This window comes from Mustelus asterias, chromosome 4 (genome assembly GCF_964213995.1).
Source record: "Mustelus asterias chromosome 4, sMusAst1.hap1.1, whole genome shotgun sequence".
In the NCBI taxonomy this organism is placed as follows: domain Eukaryota; kingdom Metazoa; phylum Chordata; class Chondrichthyes; order Carcharhiniformes; family Triakidae; genus Mustelus; species Mustelus asterias.
Window position 1 is genome coordinate 26,703,812 of NC_135804.1, and position 19,610 is coordinate 26,723,421.

Consider the following 19,610-nt stretch of genomic DNA (forward strand, 5'->3'; position numbering starts at 1 on the left):
AAGGGAAAAGGCAACCTTTCTGACAATCTCCCGATATTTCCTCCTTTATTCCCCATCTTACCAATGGTTACTGTTACTGATTTCTTGCCTTGCTCATTTTTACCCAAACCATTTTCACATCCTGGTTTCCTGAACTTAGGTCATCCCTCTACAATGTGCTAATACCATCATCAACTAACAGAGCCACTCTCCACCTTTTCCTAACTCCCTGTCCTCCCTAAATGTCACGTAACCTTCAATATTCAAGTCCCAATCTATGTCATTCCTGCAGCCATCATATTTATTTATTTCTATTTATGTTATCAGTTCATCTGTTTAGTTTTGAATATGATGTGCACTCAGATACAGAGCTTTTAGTTTTGGCCAAGGATAGAGTTGCACAGCAGAGGAGCTTCCTACAGGGAGTTCAAAGCCCAGGACCCATCTTGAATCCTAATGTTAAATATCTGGGATGGGATTCTCTAGCCGCGCACGCCTCAAAACCAGAGAATCCCGCCCAAAGTCAATGGACCTTTACATGGTCCACCCCCTGCTCGCTACAATTCCCGTGGCAAGCGGGATGGGAGAATTCCCGCCCTGATTTTTCACTTACCTACCAGGTTACAGCTTTAATTCGACACATTGTCCACATCTGCGGAACTTGTTTAAATTTCCCCCCCGCCCCCACCTTCCCCCCTGCCCTCCCCCCTCGCCCTCACCCAACCCTCCGCCCTCACCCAATCCCCTGCCCTCACCCAATCCCCCACCCTCCCCCGCCCTCACCCGCCCCCCCCCCTGCCCTCACCCTCCCTGCACCCTTCCCCTCCCCCCTGCCCTCACCCTCCCCCTGCCCTCACCCACCCCCAACCACCCGCTCTGACCCAACCCCCGCCCTTACCCTTCCCCCAGCCCTCACTCTCCCCCTGCCCTCACCCTCCTCCCTGCCCTCACCTGCCCCCTGCCCTCACCTGCCCCCTTGTCTCACCCTTCCTCCAGCACTCACCCTTCCTCCTGCCCTCACCCTCCCCCATGCCCTCACCCTTCCCCCATGCCCTCACCCTTCCCCTTTGCCCTCACCCTTTCCCCTGCCCTTCAATTCACCCCCCACCCACCGCTGCAAAACCTCGCTGTATTAGTAGTGATCTTTCCACTCTCCACTTTGCGAAAAATAAATATTAACAAGGTTTATCTTCCCACTGAAAATGTCAGATACAGTATGGTGCCAGTGTGAAGGATTGGGCAAGGACATGGGTATTGACAAAAGCTGTCATTGTGAAACAGGCAAACACTTTGGATTTGAACAGGAACAGTCTCAAGGCCATTGTGAAACTAAAATCCATTACCGCTGAAATTACCCTTTCTAACTACACAGATTTTCATCTGTCGACAATCAGCTGTCACAGAGCACAGCTCATATCCCAGAGGGACATTTGATTCAATGATTACCCAGCGTCTTCAACATATTCGGGATCATCTCTACAGAAAGGTGAGATGGGGAGAGTTACAAAGGTGGTTGTAGTGATAATAATTCTGTCGTTGATTCTTTGGAAAGGTTTAATGATTTGCAGCGGTATGGATTTCTTAAAACAAACTTTTGCTACACTGACAGCAAACTCTGCTTATTTACCTGTTGAAATGTAAAAATGTTATTCCCATCTTAAGTATTTGAAAAGTAACTTATTGTATTAATCTTCTTTATTGGATTAAAACTTCTGTTAACTCTTTTCTAGTGATTAGTATAATACTTTTTTTCATTCGTGGGACATGGATGTCACTGGCTGGCCAGTATTTATTGCCCATCCCTAGCTGCTCTTGAACTGAGTGGCTTGCTGGGCTATTTCAGAGAGCAGTTGAGAGTCAACCACATTGCTGTGACTCTGGAGTCACGTGTAGATTTTCTTCCCTCAAGGACATTAGTGAACCAGGTGGGTTTTTCCGACAATCGACAATGGTTTCATGGTCATCAGTAGATTCTTAATTCCAGGTATTTTTTTATTAAATCCAAATTCCACCATCTGCCATGGCAGGATTGGAACCCGGGACCGCAGAACATTAGCTGAGCTTCTCTATTAATTGTCTAGCGATAATACCATTAGGCCATCACCTCCCCATTAAATGATCACAATAAGGAAAGACATTCAATATCTTTGATGCCCTTCGCTTCACCATAAAAACCATATTACAGATTTCCTTATTTTACTCAGGGCAGCAGATTGTAACCACTTTTCACTGCTGGCTGGCAACACAATAGAATCTGGAGAGCAAAGTGAGTTTTACCAAAAAGCTTCAAGCCACATTTACTGAGAAAGGATATTCTTGTTCTTGAGGGAGTGCAGGGAAGATTTACCAGGCTGATTCCAGGGATGGTGGGACTGATGTATGAGGAGAGATTGACTAGGTTAAGATTGTTTTCCCTGGAGTTCAGATGAATGGGGGGGATCTCAAAGAGACTTATAAAATTCTAACAGGACCAGACAGGGTAGATGCAGGGAGGATATTCCCAATGGTGGGGGAGTCTAGAACCAAGCATCACAGTCTGAGGATTCAGGATAGACCATTTAGGACGGAGGTGAGGAGACATTTCTTCACCCAAAGAGTGGCAAGCCTGTTGAATCCATTACCACAGGAAGTAGTTGATGCCAAAACATTGAATGTATTCAAGAGGCGGCTGGATATAGCACTTGGGGCGAATGGGATCAAAGGTTATGGGGAGAAAGCAGGATTAGGCTATTGAATTAGATGATCAGCCATGATCGTAATGAATGGCAGAGCAGGCTCGAAGAGCCAAATGGCCTCCTCCTGTTCCTATCTTCTATGTTACATTTATCAAAGGCAGACATTATACACAATCTCTGATATTCAGCATTTTAAATACAGGGAAAATATTTTTATTTGCTTTTAAATATGTATAAAGCTTAAATTAACACAAATGATTTCATAGATAAATTAGCTGAAGTAGATAGAAAATTTATATTTATTTCTTTTGCTGCTTTACACCAGATGCCAAGGCAATTTTCCTCAGCAAAGTGTTCCCTGATAAATTTACGTCACACCTGTACCTTAAAGGGTGGCCTCGGTTTTGTCAATTAAATTCTGGCCTCCTATCACACATTCAACAACCACAGCAGAAACCGATGAAACTAAAATGACCGTCAGCCTCTGAAAAGAGAAAAGACAAGTTAGCACAAACACAGAAAATGCTGGAAAATCTCAGCAGATCTGACAGCATCTGTGGAGAGAGAATAGAGCCAATGATTCGAGTCTGGATGACCCTTCGTCAGACCAAAGACATGTTAATATTTTGGGTGCGTATTCTCTTGTTGGTATCTGAAAAATCAGGTAAATGGTTTGAGTTCGACTCTCTCGCAATTCCGAAAGACAGGTTAAGGTTTTGAACATAAACCCTTTGTCTTGATACAGAAATGGCATTGGGAGACTTGCCAAGGCTGTCCTGGCCCCATACTCTCGGTTTTCCTTATTGAACCCCTGTCTCTCCACCCACCCCCTCCTTTAAACTTCCCCTCTTACACAAACGTGTAATTCCAGGTATTCTCCTTCTTTGGCTCTATCAATGTTTGGCTTATTCTGTGAAGTAGCCCAAGATGTTTCCGACATTTAACATGCTACTTAAATGCAAGCTGTGTTGTCTTTTCACGGCTTTGCAACTCCCTATCTCTATAGTCTCCTCCAGCCAGCCACACATCTCTGTGGAATATCTGGCCTGTTGAGCATCCCTAATTTTAATCACTCTCCAACTGGTGGTTGTGCCTTCAGTTGCCTCGGCCCCAAGCTTGGTGAATCCTGGTGATTCCTGATTTTCATCCTTTGCTGCCATGTCTTCAACTGCTTGGGCTTTAAGCTCTGGAATTTGCTTGCTAAAACTCTCTGCCTCACCATCTCTCCCTCCTCCTTTATGACATTCCTGTCTTAGACCAAATATTTGGTCACCTATTTTAATGTCTCCTTATGTGACTTGGTGTCAATTTTTGCTTCGGATGTTTTGCATTAGAGGTGCTATATAAACGCAAGTTGTGTTAAGATAAAGACATGGAAAAGACACTGCACAGCAGTGATGGAGAGGATGATTGAAGTGAAGCAGTGTTTCAGAGGTTAGAATCATAGAATCCTACAGTGCAGAAGGAGGCCAATCGGCCCATCAAGTCTGCACCGACCACAATCCCACCCAAGCCCTATCCCCATAACCCCATGCGTTTACCCTAGTTAATCCCCCTGACACTAAGGGACAATTTGGCATGGCCAATCCACCTAATCCACACATCTTTGGATTCTGGGAGGAAACCAGAGCACCCGGAGGAAACCCATGCAGACAAGGGAAGAATGTGCAGACATCGCACAGACAGTGACCCAAGCTGGGAATCGAACCCAGGTCCCTGGCGCTGTGAGGTAGCAGTGCTAACCACTGTGCCACCATGCCGCCCTTTCCTCTCTAGTTCTTTCACCGATTTAAATCTTTAACCTCTAGTTACTGATCCACTTGCCAGAAGAGACCGTTTCCCCCAATTATTCGAGCAAAATCCCTCAATTTTGAATACCTCGGTTAAAGCTCTCTTTAACCTTTGACGAACCTGAAGTTCGTCATCCATCTTTAAGGCTTTAATATCCTTCTTATAACTGCGGTGCCTTGAAGTGTTCACAATAGACCAGCTGAGGCCTATGAGAGATTTGACATAATATCCTTCTTTTTGTATTAAATCTCTCATTTATAAAGCTGAGTATCTCAAATACTTTCTTAGCATTTATCAGCTCTCCCTACCATCTTCAAGGATTTTTGAATATGCATTTCCAGCTCTCTTTCCTCTATCACCCCTCAAAATAAACCCATTTAGATTATACTGCCTGAAGTTGTTTCTGCCAAAATGTATCATTTAACACGAATAATGTCTGCTCACTTCATCAGTTTATACATATCCTTTCAAAGTCTGTTACTATCCTGATCATTGTTTGCTACATTTGCACGTTTTATACCCTCTGCAAACTTTGAAAAATGTTTTCCCTCTCTATCCAAGCCAGGTCATTTATATAAAAGAAAAATAATGGTAATAATACAGACCTTCTTATTACATACTTGTCTCCAGTCAGAACAATCTCTGTTTACCGGTACACCCTGCTTCCTATCCTCCAGCCAACTAAGTACCAAGGTTACCATCTTCCCTTTAATACCATGTTCTTCTGGCTTCTGACCAAGTCTGTTGCAGAAACTTGTGGCTCATTCAAGTCTTCATGTCAAGCAGACAGTTGCCGTGTGTAATGACCGTATTTTTTGGAATTCATTCATGGGACATGGGCATCGCTGGCTGCCCAGCATTTATTGCCCATCCCTAGTTGCCCTTGAAAAGGTGATGGTGAGCTGCCTTGATGAAGATGCTTTTGGGTTGAAGGAGGAGGTGAAATTGAGTGTTATATATTGTGGGAGATAACACCATGTTTATATGAATGTATTATTTCATCTAACCTTTACATTCCATACCTTTGTCCATTATTCCATTAGCTTTTAGAATGTGCTTATCCACTTGAGGTGTTGATCTGTTAACCTGAACCCACAAATCCCTCTGCTCTTTCATATCAACAAGCTATTCTCTAAAGTATAACTTCTATTTTCTTGAAAAGCAAATTGTACTATCTCACATTGGCACTGCATTTGATTGGCCACTTTTATTCCATTCTACCACCTTATCAGTAACCCACTACAGATTCTTTTGATCCTCAGAATTGTTTATCATGTTTCCTATGTTGGTATCTTCAAATTTGGATTTCATTACTTCCAGTATTGTTATCCACATCATTTATGGACAATAGATATCCCACAACAGAACATTTAGGGACATTCCTCCTCATTTGCAACCTGAGAAACTGCCCTTAACTCTTACTGTTTCCTCCTGTCTGACCATTTTAATCCATTGTTTTACTCTACACACTAGTCTGTAGCCTCTAGTCTTTTCCAGTGTGATTTTGTCGAAAACTATCTGAAAGTCCATGCATATCTAACCACTGCATTTCCCTTGTTCACCACATTTGTCACCTTGTCAAACAATTTTGTCAAGTATTATCTTTCTATGCTCTGACCAAGAGTCACCTAGACCAGGGCAACATGGTTAGCACTGCTGCCTCATAGCACCAGCGACACAGGTTCAATTGCTGCCTTGGATAATTGTCTGTGTGGAGTTGGCATGTTCTCCCTGTGACTCCTCCCACAGTCCAAAGATGTGTGGGTTAGGTTGATTGGCTATGCTAAATTGCCCCTTAGCGTCAGGGAGATTAGCAGGGTAAATGTTTGGGGTTACGGGGATAGGGCCTGGGTGGGATTGTTGTTGGTGCAGGCTCAATGAGCAAAATGGCCTCTTTCTGCATTGCAGGGATCCTATGAAATGTTAGCTCTGTTCTCTCTCCACAGATGCTGTTAGACCTGCTGAGATTTTCCAGCATTTTCTGTTTTTGTTTCAGATTCCAGCATCCACACTAATTTGCTGTATGGCGAAACAAGTTGTACATTTTATTAATGAGTGCACTGTCAGGACAATAGAAGAAAAGCTATAGACCTGATGGGCAAGGGCTCAGTTGGGAAGAAGGGATTGGGTGGTTGCTGCGGTTACACACACAAAAAAAGAACTTGATACATCCTCACAAAATATACACAGCTTTAATGTTACACGCACAACCGGTCTCCTCCATTCTACAAATAATCCAGACTGCTATACTTGGAAGAACTTCACCAGCTACAGGACAGTGACTGCTTACAGCAGTGTACTGGTTGCTGGTCTAGCATGTTTTTTTAATTCATTTGTGGGACATGGGTGCCATTGGCTGCCCAGCATTTATTGCCCATCCCTAGCTGCTCTTGTCCAGAGGGCAGTTGAGAGTAAGCCACATTGCCGTGGCTCTGGAGTCACGTGTAGGCTGGACCAGGTGAGGGTGGCAAATTTCCTTCCCTAAAGGACATTAGTGAACCAGATGGGTTTGTCCAACAATTGACAATGGTTTCACAATCCTTAGTAGATTCTTAATTCCAGATACTTTTTATTGAATTCAAATTCCACCATCTGCTGTGGCAGGATGCAAACCCATGTCCCCAGAACATTAGCTGGGTTTCTGGACTAATAGTCTAGATAATACCACCGGGCCACCACCTCCCCTCGATGTGTGGAGACTTGGGGTAACAGTCTGTGAGCTCCAACCAGAAAGGCAAGGGACAATAGGCACACGGGAACACAATAAACTCAAAATTCTCCTCCAGGTCAGACATCATCCTAATTTGGGCACATATCACCATCCCTTCATGGTGTTTGCGTCAATACGCACAGGACACAACTTCTGTAGTACTCTCCCCAATAGACTGCAGAAAGCTTGCGCCACCTCCTGGACAAGTACGAATGAGCAATAAAGACCTGCTCTGCTGGCGACGTACGCCCATAATCCCAGGAAGCAATTCTAATTTTTTTTTAAGTCCACGTTCAACTTCTTTCAAAATACGTCTGGCGGAAGAAAAACTCAAATTCCAAAGCTTGCTGTTCTTCCCTGTTCATACAAGTCAGCAAGGAATAGCTCGCTGAGAGAATAGTTTAGAGAGTGGATCTGGAGTCTGACCGGGGCACTTCGGAGACTGCTGCCTCGTTACACAGCAGAGTCATTTAGCTGGCAGGTAGGTAGGTCAGTGTAATTGTTTATAACCAGAGAGAAACTTCTAAATGTGAAACTATTTAGACTCATCAACAAAACAGGAATAGACTTGTAAAATCAAGACAGCAGAATCAGGATAGAACAATCCTCTCGTTAATTCTGCGTCTAACCCACACAAAGGGTAAAGGGAAGAGCCATAAGGATGCAGGAGCTGACTGTTTACTGCAGTGTCTAGATGTAATGTACAGTTTGATTAATAAACTTAAATAACTGAACAACTTCTGTGTAATAGGCCAACTCCCCAGCCTGCGGAATGGCGCAGAGTCCTCTAACTACCCACATACTCAACACAGCACAAGGTGTTCCTGCTGCTCATGTCGCTGTCAGCGTTTCCAGAGTGGAGGACAAGTCGTGGAGAGAGATTGCAAGAAGGTAAAGTCAAATTTAACCACGAATGGCTGAAAGGAAGATTCGCTTAGAGGAGCACATGAGAATAAAAATCAGTTATTTATGTTTTTGTCGGCCAGCTGTTTGATCTTGCTTTCCCCTGGTGTGGTGGTCCTGTAATTATCAGACTATTGCTAAAAGGGAAAATGTCCCTTTACTGCTTGTTCTCTAAAGAGACATGAAAAAAATCTATTCACGGTATCACCAGAATAAAAGAGGAAATTTAAAACAGTGCTGTTTTGATTTGATTCAGATAGATCACTTTTACACAACTAAATCTTACCACAATAACAAAATCATAATACCGTTAATAGATCAATCAGTGTGGACCCCACAGTTAACTTCAGGGATGCTAGTGTCCCAGAATGGTGTCTGAACACATTGTTTATTGGGATGCTAACTAAAAGTCTCTCTGGTCTCCTCTAACAGGCAGTAACTCCATTGTAAACATACTGGACTTGCTCAAGGCTGAAGCATCCTGGTGGCCTTGCCATATCTAACAGGTTTACTCTAGGAATGTTGCTAGCTGTGCAGGATCCACGATCAGAAGCACAAAGTATGGCAATAATGATAGGAGCAATGATATTCTAGCTTTCCTTAAAAAAAATCAAACTAATTCAAATAACTGATAATTTGCCTGCCAATGATGCTAATTCACAAAGGCCTTTAAACTTTACATATTATGAACTGAATTCTGACTGCCAGCTTATCAATTCTGGACTTCATTGAGCAATTTCTGGATACTGCATAGATAGCATTCTTGAACATTTAAAATTCAGTATTTTGCTATAAGCAGCCTTTGACACAGTCAACCAAACCAACCTTCTCCAATGCTTCTCCCCCCACTGGCCAACTCATTGCAGCTGCCTGTGCTGGGTTCCACCCTCACTTATCTGATAGTAGCCAAAGCTTCTCTAGTAAAGACTTCCCTTTATCCTCATCTATATGTTGCCCTTTGGCAACATAATTTCACGTGTATACAGATGACACCCAACTCTATCTCTGCACAATCTCTTGTCAATCTTCATTGTCTGTTAGACTGCTTGTTCAACATCCAGTTTTGGTTCAGCTGCAATTTCCACCAATTAAATGTTGGGAGGATGTCTCCATCATGAACTCTGTACCATTTCCACCAAATCTATGTTCCTGCCCAGCCACAGTCTCAGTTTGAATAAATGTTTGTAAGCTCAACATCCTACAGTGTTGGACCGCAGACTTGAGCTTCCAAATCATAGTCTGTCTGTCATGAAGACTGACTACTTCCATGTTGACCCTAATAGCTTATCTGCTACTGAAACTCAAAGCTATGTGTTGCTTCCAGATTCAACTGGTCCCAAGTTAGTGGCCAGCCGTTGTCCTTCAGGAGCTTCAACTCATCCAAAATTCTACTGCCTGTGCCCTATCTTCCAGTAAAATCTCTTCACCCCATCCTCATTGAACTAATTGTATTTAGGAACCCAGTTTCTTTAAATTTAAAATTCTCATTATGCTTAAATATCTTCATTTCTTTGCTTTTCCTTACTTATATAACCTCCACTAGCTCACCAATCCCACCTCTTGCCAACCACATCTACTGCGGCCCCACCCCTGAAGACTCTGGTTCTAGTTCTTGGAGCCCCTGTGAATCCCAAACCTCTATTCACCCTTTCGTGATGGCACAATATTCTGCAATGACTGCCTTAATGTTACAGATTCATAGAGTATACAACACTGAAGAACCGCCCCCCCCCCCCCCTCCTTCTATCCATCTGTGAGTAAGTTTTAATCACCTCCTTTGGTAATATCTCCTTTGGTTTGACATTTCTAGTTTTATTTACACCTTTGTGCAGCATCTTTTTGATGCTGAAGCGGAAGTTGTTGGCTGTTTTATCAAAAATATTTTTTGTTATAGCAGGAAGCATAAAGAATCAGTTTCTTGTCACTGCAACCTTTATTGACAAAAATGAGCAACAGTGAACAGTAGTTTGTGTTGCACTGTTTACTTCACACTTTGCTCTTAAGTCACTGTTGTGTAAACTATACAATACCATTTAGTACTGCTTGTTTAAATTGGTGGGGGAAGGGGAGTGTGGGGGAGAAAAGTAATTGAGACACGGTGGCACAGTGGTTAGCATTGCTGCCTCTCAGCGCCAGGGACCCGGGTTCGATTCCTGGCTTGGGTCACTCTCTGTGTGGAGTTTGCACATTCTCTCCGTGTCTGTGTGGGTTTCCTCCCACAGTCCAAAGATGTGTGGGTTAGGTGGATTGGCCATGCTAAATTGCCCCTTAGTGTCAGGGGGACTAGCTAGAGTAAATGTCTGGAGTTATGGGGATAGGGCCTGGGTGGGATTGTGTTCGGTGCAGACTCGATGGGCTGAATGGTCTCCTTCTGCACTGTAGGATTCTATGATTTCAAGGAGTCACCCCACAGCCTAGCCAAAAATATAGGAAGCAAATGCTGTGACTTTACTGTGCAATTCTGTGTCTGCAGGGTTACAAACTCCGATGGCAGGTGCCCAGGTCTTCTTACTTCAGAAACCTTTGTTCCTGGGACATACAAGATGAAGTTTGCAACAGAAGAATATTGGCAATCATTAAAGATGGCCAGTTTCTATCCATACATAGAGGTAACAACTGCACAAAATGTTGTGTCCATGATCTTAACTTTCAACAGAAATAATGCAAAACAGGAGTAGTGAAATTTATTTCTAATATATAACATTTTTATATTAGATGCCTAATGCCTGTTCAAATAAGCTTAATAAAATAACCATTAACATGATAAGGTTCTGTTGTGTGAGTATGTTGTGATGAGGATACAAGTATTTCATTTGCACTGCATCCATCTGGTTAGGGTGCATCGGCCATGCTAAATTCTCCCTCAGCGTACCCGAACAGGTGCCGGAGTGTAGCGACTAGGGGATTTTCACAGTAACTTCATTGCAGTGTTAATGTAAGCCTTACTTGTGATTAATAAATAAACTTTATTTATTACTTGCATTTGCTGCAAATGCAAGTGCTAACCACTTGCAGCAAATGCTCTCATAATGTTGGGATGGTCTTTGGAATTGATGTTTCTTATTAAACGATTTCTTATTTATTTTACAACAGGAGGAGTTTTTGAAGTATATTTTTAAACAATTTTATAGGGATAATTTGAATTTTGTGTGATAATCTAAAATGGATAGTAGTGAATTGCCAGCCCATTTTACATCCCTCCTTGTACTTATATTTCCATTTTATGTCATTGCACAAAGTCAGAATTACCCAGTGTTCAAAAAGCAAGGAATTTATCTGGCTGGAGTCTACAGCTGATTCTGTCTTATTGTGTGTTCTCACAGGTTGTTTTCAACATCTCGGATGCAAGTCAGAAGTACCACATTGCTCTTCTCCTGAGTCCCTTCTCGTACAGTACCTACCGGGGATCCTAAGTACTCTAACCAACACTAGTGTGGATTAGAATCAGTTTTAGTTCCTGTATAATTAAGTATCACCTTGCAAGTGTTTAGATTTGACTAAAATCCAGAGGAATGGGGTGAACGCTGTTTTATTTTGCTACATTGTTTAGAATATAACAACTTGAGATAGAAATTATTGATGGATTTAAAAAGGTTGATGTCTGTTGGCCTTTTCCTCCAAGGAGCTGAAGTTTAAAATTATATGAAGGAAGTTATGCTTCACTTAGAATCCCGACAGTGCAGAAAGGGCCATTCGGCCCATCAAGTCTGCACCAACTCTCTGACTGAGTATCTTACCTAGACTCCATCCCCACCCTACACCCGCAACCTCAGACACTTCCCATGGCTAATCCATCTTACTTACACATCTTGGGACACTAAAGGACAATTTAGCATTGCCAATCCACCTAACCTGCACATCTTTGGACGGCAGGAGGAAACCGGAGCACCCAGAGGAAATCCATGCAGACATGTGGAGAATGTGCAAACTCCACGCACACACACAGTCACCTGAGGCTGGAATTGAACCCGGGTCCCTGGAGCCATGAGGCAGCAGTGCTAACCACTGTACCACCCAACTTGTATGGAGGATTCCCCACAGTCTTGAGGATTCGGGGTAGACCATTTAGGATGGAAATGAGGAGATATTTCTTCACCCAAAGAGTGGTGAGCCTGTGGAATTCATTACCACAGGAAGTCGATGCCAAAACATTGAATGTATTCAAGAGGTGGCTGGATACAGCACTTGGGGCAAATGGGATCAAAGGTAATGGGGGGAAAGCAGGATTAGGCTATTGAGTTGGACAATCAGTCCTGATCATGATGAATGGTGGAGCAGGGGCTCGAAGGGCCAAATGGCCTCCTCCTGCTCCTATCTTCTATGTCTATGGAACATTAGTTAAACCCCATTTGCAATACTGCATTCAGTTTTGGGTACTGCACCTCAGAAAAGATGTACGGCGTTGATGTTGCACAGATTCACCAGAATGTTACAGGGGCTTAAACTTTGAGGACCGGTTGCATAAATTGTATTTGCATTCCCTTCTGATTTAGAAGAATGAAGGGTGATCTGATCAAGGTGTTTCAAACATTAAAAAGATTTGCTAGCATAGACATGGAGAAGATATATCCTCCAGTGGTGAATGAAAAACAGTGCAGCATAATCTTAAAGTTAGAGCTAGGTCAATTAGGAAGCTTTTTTTTCACACAAGCTGGTTGAACTCTTTCTCCCCAAAAGGCTGTGCATATTAATTGGAGTTTGAGTGAGATAGATGGATATTTGTTAGATACGACAAAGGCAGAGAAATGGAGTGCAGATCAGCCATGATTTAGTCGAATGGCTAGGCAGGTTTGAGGTCTATTCCCATTCTGTACGTTCCTCGATTGAATGTAGCAGTAGTAATAAATTAGATAGACAATGAGGGCAATTTCTATCAATTCCACCTGTCAGGTAATTGACAATATTGGATGCAGTGCTGATTTGAGTACAATGGAGAATAATATTTGATGGTTTATAAAACAGACATTCCACCTGATCCCATGGATTTCTGATAGTGACTTAAAGTGACCGCAGTGTGTCTTTTGATTTCCATTTGTGTAATTATGTGATACAACACTTGTGGATTTTAGCTATTTATTCTGCACCGTCCATTATTGAATTCATAGTATTTTTCCACTTAAGCAAAACTTTGCAAACATCATTCATTGAAAAAGAAACGTGTGTAATACTGCTTTAATTTTTGAACTGATGAACACAATGTTCCTCTTATGTCTGTTTGTGACATGAGAATTCAATGAACTCTGCGCTTTTTGTTGATGTCAATCTCAGTCTGTTTAGTAATTTGTCAAAATGTAGTCCCGTAAAATATTAATCTTTGCGAAAATATAAATGGACTGATTACGTTTTGAAAATGGCATCTTTCTTTTTTTGATTTATTATTGTTACATGTATTAACATACACTGAAAAGTAGTTTCTTGTGCTATACAGACAAAACATACCGTTCATAGAGAAGGAAATAAGAGAATGCAGAATGTAGTGTTATAATCATAGCTAGGGTGTAGAGAAAGATCAACTTAATGCAAGGTAAGTCCATTCAAAAATCTGACAGCAGCAGGGAAGAAGCTGTTCTTGAGTCGGTTGGTACGTGACCTCAGACTTTTGTATCTTTTTCCCAAAGGAAGAAGGTGGAGGAGAGAATATCCAGGGTGCATAGGGTCCTTAATTATGCTGGCTGCTTTGCCGAGGCAGAGGGAAATGTAGACAGAGTCAATGGATGGGAGGCTGGTTTGCGTGATGGATTGGGCTACATTCACAACATTTTGTAGTTCCTTGCGGTCTTGGGCAGAGCAGGAGCCATACCAAGCTGTGATAGAAAGCATTTTTTCTGGTTCTATGGTGCATCTGTCTTTGCCCTGGTCGGTGTGCAGATGGAGGATTTGTTGCCTTGTTTGCAGTTCCTGCGTCGGTAGATGGGTCTGCGCAGTCAGGTGTTCCAGGTCGCTGTCGGGCTGCGTTTTGGCTTCGTCAGTTGGTGGATATCCAGACCCACGCTCCGGCGTGGACGGGTCGAGGGCCGGTAAGTGGATGATGTCCCTGGAGTGGCAGTCGCGGATGAGTCCACTGGCTCACTGCTAGTTCGGATCTCTGGACCTGCAAGTAAATGTATTATAGAATCGTAGAATCTCTACAGCGCAGGAGGAGGGTATGTAGCCTATTGAGTCTGCACCAACAACAATCCCACCCTATCCCCATGTATTTACCCTGCTAGTCCCCCTGACACTAAGGGGCAATTTAACATGGCCAATCCACATAACCTGCACATCTTTGGACTGTGGGAGGAATGATGTGGAGATGCCGGCGTTGGACTGGGGTAAGCACAGTAAGAAGTCTCACAACACCAGGTTAAAGTCCAACAGGTTTATTTGGTAGCAAATACCATAAGCTTTCGGAGCGCTGCCCCTTCGTCAGACAGAGTCAATGGATGGGAGGCTGGAGTCCATCTGACGAAGGGGCAGCGCTCCGAAAGCTTATGGTATTTGCTACCAAATAAACCTGTTGGACTTTAACCTGGTGTTGTGAGACTTCTTACTGTGGGAGGAAACCAGAGCACCTGGACGAAACTCACACAGACACAGGGAGAACTTACAAACTCCACACAGACAATGATCCAAGCCAGGAATCGAACCCGGGTCCCTGGCGCTGTGAGGCAGCAGTGCTAACTACTGTGCCACCATGCCACCCTATTATGTGTGGGAATTGTGTTGTTCTATGTATGCAAGTGAACATAAAAGTATTAAAATGAACAGAAGTTTGGTCTTTTGGGCAGTGGAGAAGAAAACAAGCCAAGATTCCTGCTCTTGATCATTATCCAGTAGTTTCTCCAAATGATGGATTATAATGAGGATTGGGTTGAGCTATGAGCTCTGTAGCTAGAAGCCTGGCAACAGTCACTAATTAGATCTGCAGAAAAAGATTGATCACTTAAGGACTTGTCTTATTGTACAACATGGAGTGGAGGAAATAGGAAAGAGAGGATGCTAAAAATGCTGAAACCTTCAGAATTCATCGATGATCAAAAACAGAAAATCAAACTTTTCAATGCAGCTCTTGAAAGGGTTTTTTTTTTAAAACAAATCAGCAGATATTCCTATTTTATAGTTATGTTACACCTGGAACATGTTAAATTTTATTTCAACTATGTTAATTCAGGGTTAATAGTGAGGCAGGGTAAAAACTCCACCAGTGAAGCAGCTGGTGACCGTGTACATCCTATACAGATTTCCTCAACACTGATGAAAAGATTTTTAATCAGATGATTGGATCATTTTCAGTAACATTGCTCATGGTGATTTAAAACAAATCAGGTTCTCCCAGGTAAGTCCTGAAGTTGAGTCGAACTCGGATGAGCAGGGTCTGCAAACTGGATAGTGACAGAAAAGTAACTAAAGCAGCATTAGGATTCCACCCTAGGAAATTCAGTGCAGCGGTTCTGAAGACTGAATTTGATGCAAGGGGCAGACATTGAATGTATTGGTTGGTAGTGAAATTTTTTCAGGGTCTGGAAGTTGTAAAGAAAAATGGTAACTAAAAATGAGAGCTAAACCTGGAGGTTGGGGGCAGCAAACAGGAAAGGTACAGGTAGCGGCACGGTAGCACAGTGGTTAGCACTGCTGCTTCACAGCTCCAGGGACCTGGGTTCGAATCCTGGCTCAGGTCGCTGTCTGTGTGGAGTTTGCACATTCTCCCTGTGTCTGCGTGGGTTTCCTCCGGGTGCTCCGGTTTCCTCCCACAGTCCAAAGATGTGCGGGTTAGGTTGATTGGCCATTCTAAATTGCCCCTTAGTGTCCCGGGATGCATAGGTTAGAGGGGTTAGTGGGTAAATATGTAGGGATACGTGGATAGGGCCTGGGTGGGATTGTGGTTGGTGCAGACTTGATGGGCCGAATGGCCTCTTTCTGCACTGTTGGATTCTACGATACAGGCAGCATGGTAACACAGTGGTTAGCACTGCTGCCTCACAGCCACCAGGGACTCGAGTTCGATTCCCAGCTTGGGTCATTGTCTGTGTGCAGTTTGCACATTCTCCCCGTGTCTGCGTGGGTTTGCTCCGGTTTCCTCCCACATTCCAAAGATGTGCGATTTAGGTGGATTGGCTATGCTAAACTGCCCCTTAGTGTTAGGGGGCGAGCTAGGGTAAATGCATGGGGTTATGGGGATTGGGCCTTGGTAGGACTGTGATCGGTGCAGACTTGATGGGCCGAATAGCCTCCTTCTGCACTGTAGGATTCTATGATTCTAAACATTCAAGTGGATTTTCTCCCATTTTAAACTTACCTGACTTGGTAAATGGCAAAAACAAAATTCCCCAAGTGAACACAAACAACTTACCACAGAACCCTAATGTTAGAAGCCCTAGATATCAAGCCTGATAATTAACTTTTGAAAGTAAGTGAAGTGGCCATTGGTAGGGGTATCTCAAAATTATATAAAGTCATGATAATAGGGAATGGACAAAATAAGCTGAAGAATTTGAATATATTAAATTGACTATGGTACTGCTCATGATTAACTGAGGAACATAATTCTTTTCATGTACATGATGATATTGGAGATGTAAAGAGAATTTAGAAGCTTGCTGCACAAAGTCACATGATAACCAGAGGCTGCAACTCATCATGATACCTGACAATGAACATTAATGAGACAAAAATGCTTGTGCAAAAATGATTAAGTCGAAGTGAGGTTTGTTGGCGGTGCGTAAGGATTTTAATAATATATAGGTAGATGATTGCCTCAAGTGACAGGATTTTACTCTGAGCTTTGTAACTCATGTTTGAAATTTCAAAAGATAATTCTTGGGAGATTTTGGAAAATGTTCATTTCGAAGCACACTGGAAGCAGTTGTGGGCAGTTAGTATATTATATCCTCAAGAGAATACTTTCATGACAATTTTTTTGACAAAACAATTTACTGGTTGTTATGCAAAGTGGTGGCATTGTTTATGTTTCAGTAACACAGCAGTGTATGCCAGTTTTCAATGTCCCATTATAGAAATTCCTTTATGCAAAGAGTTATTAAAGAATTAAATGTTTTTTAATCACAGTTTGAGGCACAGATCATCTTTTAATAGCAAATTAGTTAAACATTTCAAACACAAGATTAAAGTGTTATGAGGAAAGGCTGGCGAGGTAGGATTGCTCGAACAAGGAGCTGGCACAGACAGCCCAAATACATTCTGTTGTGCTGTAAACTTGTATTGTCCTACACTGTTGTTAGTTGTCGTTTGCAAGTTTAACTAACTTTTTAGTGTTCAAGAAAGCTGTAACTGAATGTGGGTTTAACCCTCACACTGTATCTTACCACACGCTTAGTGCGCAAAGAAAATTTGGATATTTTAAAATGTTAATTACATTGAGTGAAGCAGAGGAAGATGACAGCAAAACACAATTTAGTGACTGCTAGTATTCAGTCACCAGCAAAATCTACATGTTAACAACAAAACGGTGTGTTTTTGAAATTAGAAGAACATTTATTGTGGTATACAGGAATCTAATCCCATCCTATGATGAAGCAAGTGATTTTTCCTGAAATATATATTAAAATATTTTTAGTTTAAAAAAAAATTGTAAAATCTCAAAGCCATTAGAAGTATTTACAAACTTCATTCATTTTTAATATTAAAAAGACATCTCCTGAACAGGTTTTCACAGAGAACTTTGTATCACATCATAATTAGGAACATTACCGATCTTATTTATTGGGGTAACCAAATGTTCTACATATCATGAGGAAGTGTAATACACAGCCCAGAGCTACGTCGATGCAGCAACTAGCCCAGCTGTGCCCTGACCGATCTTCTGTCCACAAAAAGCAGTCTCCAGTGGTTTGAATCCAAGCTCATCTACTGGAATTCCAAATGCAGTGAGTTTTGCCTCATACGTTCGCAGCAGATCGTTGTGAGCCTAATTGAAAAGCAGTGTCAAATCTTAATCCTACAGAAAACATGTGCTTATCATAGCTTTACATGAAAAATATCTTTTCCATTGCAACCATAGATTAATCTGCAGATTGGTATTCATATGGCGCCGTCTCAGGTTTCTAATTAATGCGTCAAAGCATGCTATACACGATCAACGACGTGCAGTAACTGTTATTTTGATAACAGCAGACTCGCACAAAGAAGAACAAGATGAATGACCATTGATTTGTTTTTGGATAATGTTTGTTGAGAGAGGAATGTTGGCCATGGCACCTGCTCTTCTTCAAATCCTACCATGGATTTTTAACATTTACCTCAATCAACAGAATGTGTCACAGATATTTTTCATGATGCATAAACTGACACTTCCAGCAGTACCACTCTCGGTAATGTAGTTACTGGCACATATTAGTCCAGTGTATAAACTCAGACCTAACTGAGATTATTGCCAAAGTCATTAGTTTGTAAACACGATTTTCCAAAAAATGTGTAATTTTTGTATTTTGTGAGAATTTCCAAATTTTAAAAAAGTAAACCCAGGAGTAAACCAGTGCAACTCACTTTCACATTCACCCTTACCTTACAAACCCGAGCCAGTTCATACTGCAAATCCTTTATAACATTATTCTTGGAGTCCAGGACATCCTGAAAAAGAACCAAAGAATGTAAAACCTAAAACGTATTCAACATAAAGTAAACACAACTTGACATAATTTGTATTTGTAGTTCAGAACTTCAGAAACAAGTTTATTTTTATTATGAGAGTGTTGCAGGTAAGGCCAGCATTTATTGTCCATCCCTAATTGCCCTTGAGAAGGTAGTGGTGAGCTATATTCTTGAAACATTTGCTGCAGTTCATGTGTTGTAGGTACACCCAATATTTTTTCCATTGCTCTTTTTATAACTATGTAAGCTTGTGATACCATTTCAGAATACAGTTAAACGTCCACCACATTGTCAGACTTTGCCACTGGAATCATGTGTAGCCCAGACCCGGTAAGGGTGGGAGATTTCCTCCCGTGAAGGATATCACTATAGCACGGTAGCACAGTGGTTAGCACTGCTGCTTCACAGCTCCAGGGACATGGGTTCGATTCCCGGCTTGGGTCACTGTTTGTGTGGAGTTTGCACATTCTCCTCGTGTCTGCATGGGTTTCCTCCGGGTGCTCCGGTTTCCTCCCACAGTCCAAAGATGTACGGGTTAGGTAGATTGGCCATGCTAAAATTGCCCCTTAGTGTCCTGAGATGCGTAGGTTAGAGGGATTAGCGGGTAAATATGGGGGTAGGGCCGGGGTGCGATCGTGGTCGGTGCAGACTCGATGGGCCAAATGACCTCTTTCTGCACTGTAGGGTTTCTATGATTCACTAAACCAACTAGATTTTTCCAACAATCTGATGGATCTGTGGTCATCATTACCAACACTAATATTTTATTACGTTTAAATTCTGCCAGTTGCCCTAGTCACATTTGAACTTGTATAACTGAAGTGCAGGCCTCTGGATCACCAGTCCCGTAACATTACCATATGCCACCATCCCCCTAAAACAGGTTCACTTTGCCTCAAAATAAAAGTCATCTATATGTTATAGGATATATTTTCTTTGTTCATTAAGAAAGAAATATTTGCATT

At 42.3% G+C, this 19,610-nt stretch overlaps 2 protein-coding genes across 7 annotated transcripts in view; one reads left to right on the top strand and one right to left on the bottom strand.

Annotated features, from left to right (window-relative positions):
* Positions 1–1,358: 1,358 nt before the first annotated feature.
* Positions 1,359–13,412, top strand: uraha (urate (5-hydroxyiso-) hydrolase a). 5 transcript variants are annotated; one of them, XM_078210714.1, is made up of 5 exons: positions 1,359–1,465; positions 2,184–2,245; positions 7,907–8,046; positions 10,532–10,667; positions 11,382–13,412. In XM_078210714.1, exons 3-5 carry the CDS (start codon positions 7,928–7,930, stop codon positions 11,469–11,471), a joined length of 345 nt encoding a protein of 114 aa, XP_078066840.1. In that variant the 5' UTR covers positions 1,359–1,465; positions 2,184–2,245; positions 7,907–7,927; the 3' UTR covers positions 11,472–13,412. The 5 variants fall into 5 exon arrangements, with proteins under 5 accessions (XP_078066840.1, XP_078066838.1, XP_078066839.1 ...); XM_078210712.1 differs by lacking the exon at positions 2,184–2,245 and having other exon boundaries at positions 1,362–1,465; XM_078210713.1 differs by lacking the exon at positions 2,184–2,245 and having other exon boundaries at positions 1,374–1,488.
* A 4,313-nt stretch (positions 13,413–17,725) lies between these two features.
* The window catches only part of drc4 (dynein regulatory complex subunit 4), a 31,360-nt gene continuing 29,475 nt past the window's right edge, over positions 17,726–19,610 (bottom strand). For both annotated transcript variants that reach the window (XM_078210699.1, XM_078210700.1), the window contains 2 exons: positions 18,559–18,624; positions 17,726–17,962 (listed from right to left, as the gene is read on the bottom strand). In XM_078210699.1, coding sequence (XP_078066825.1) covers positions 17,813–17,962; positions 18,559–18,624 — 216 coding nt within the window. In that variant the 3' untranslated portion in view covers positions 17,726–17,812. The remainder of the gene's footprint in view (positions 17,963–18,558; positions 18,625–19,610) is intronic.

What these genes read in the sequence shown, in the direction of transcription:
- uraha (XM_078210712.1), top strand. Translation starts at nt 1,418, where the DNA reads ATGATTACCCAGCGTCTTCAACATATTCGGGATCATCTCTACAGAAAG. An exon ending in TGGAGAGAGATTGCAAGAAG is followed by an intron (nt 8,047 to 10,531) that starts GTAAAGTCAAAT and finishes CTGTGTCTGCAG; the next exon opens with GGTTACAAACTCCGATGGCA. An exon ending in GTTTCTATCCATACATAGAG is followed by an intron (nt 10,668 to 11,381) that starts GTAACAACTGCA and finishes GTGTTCTCACAG; the next exon opens with GTTGTTTTCAACATCTCGGA.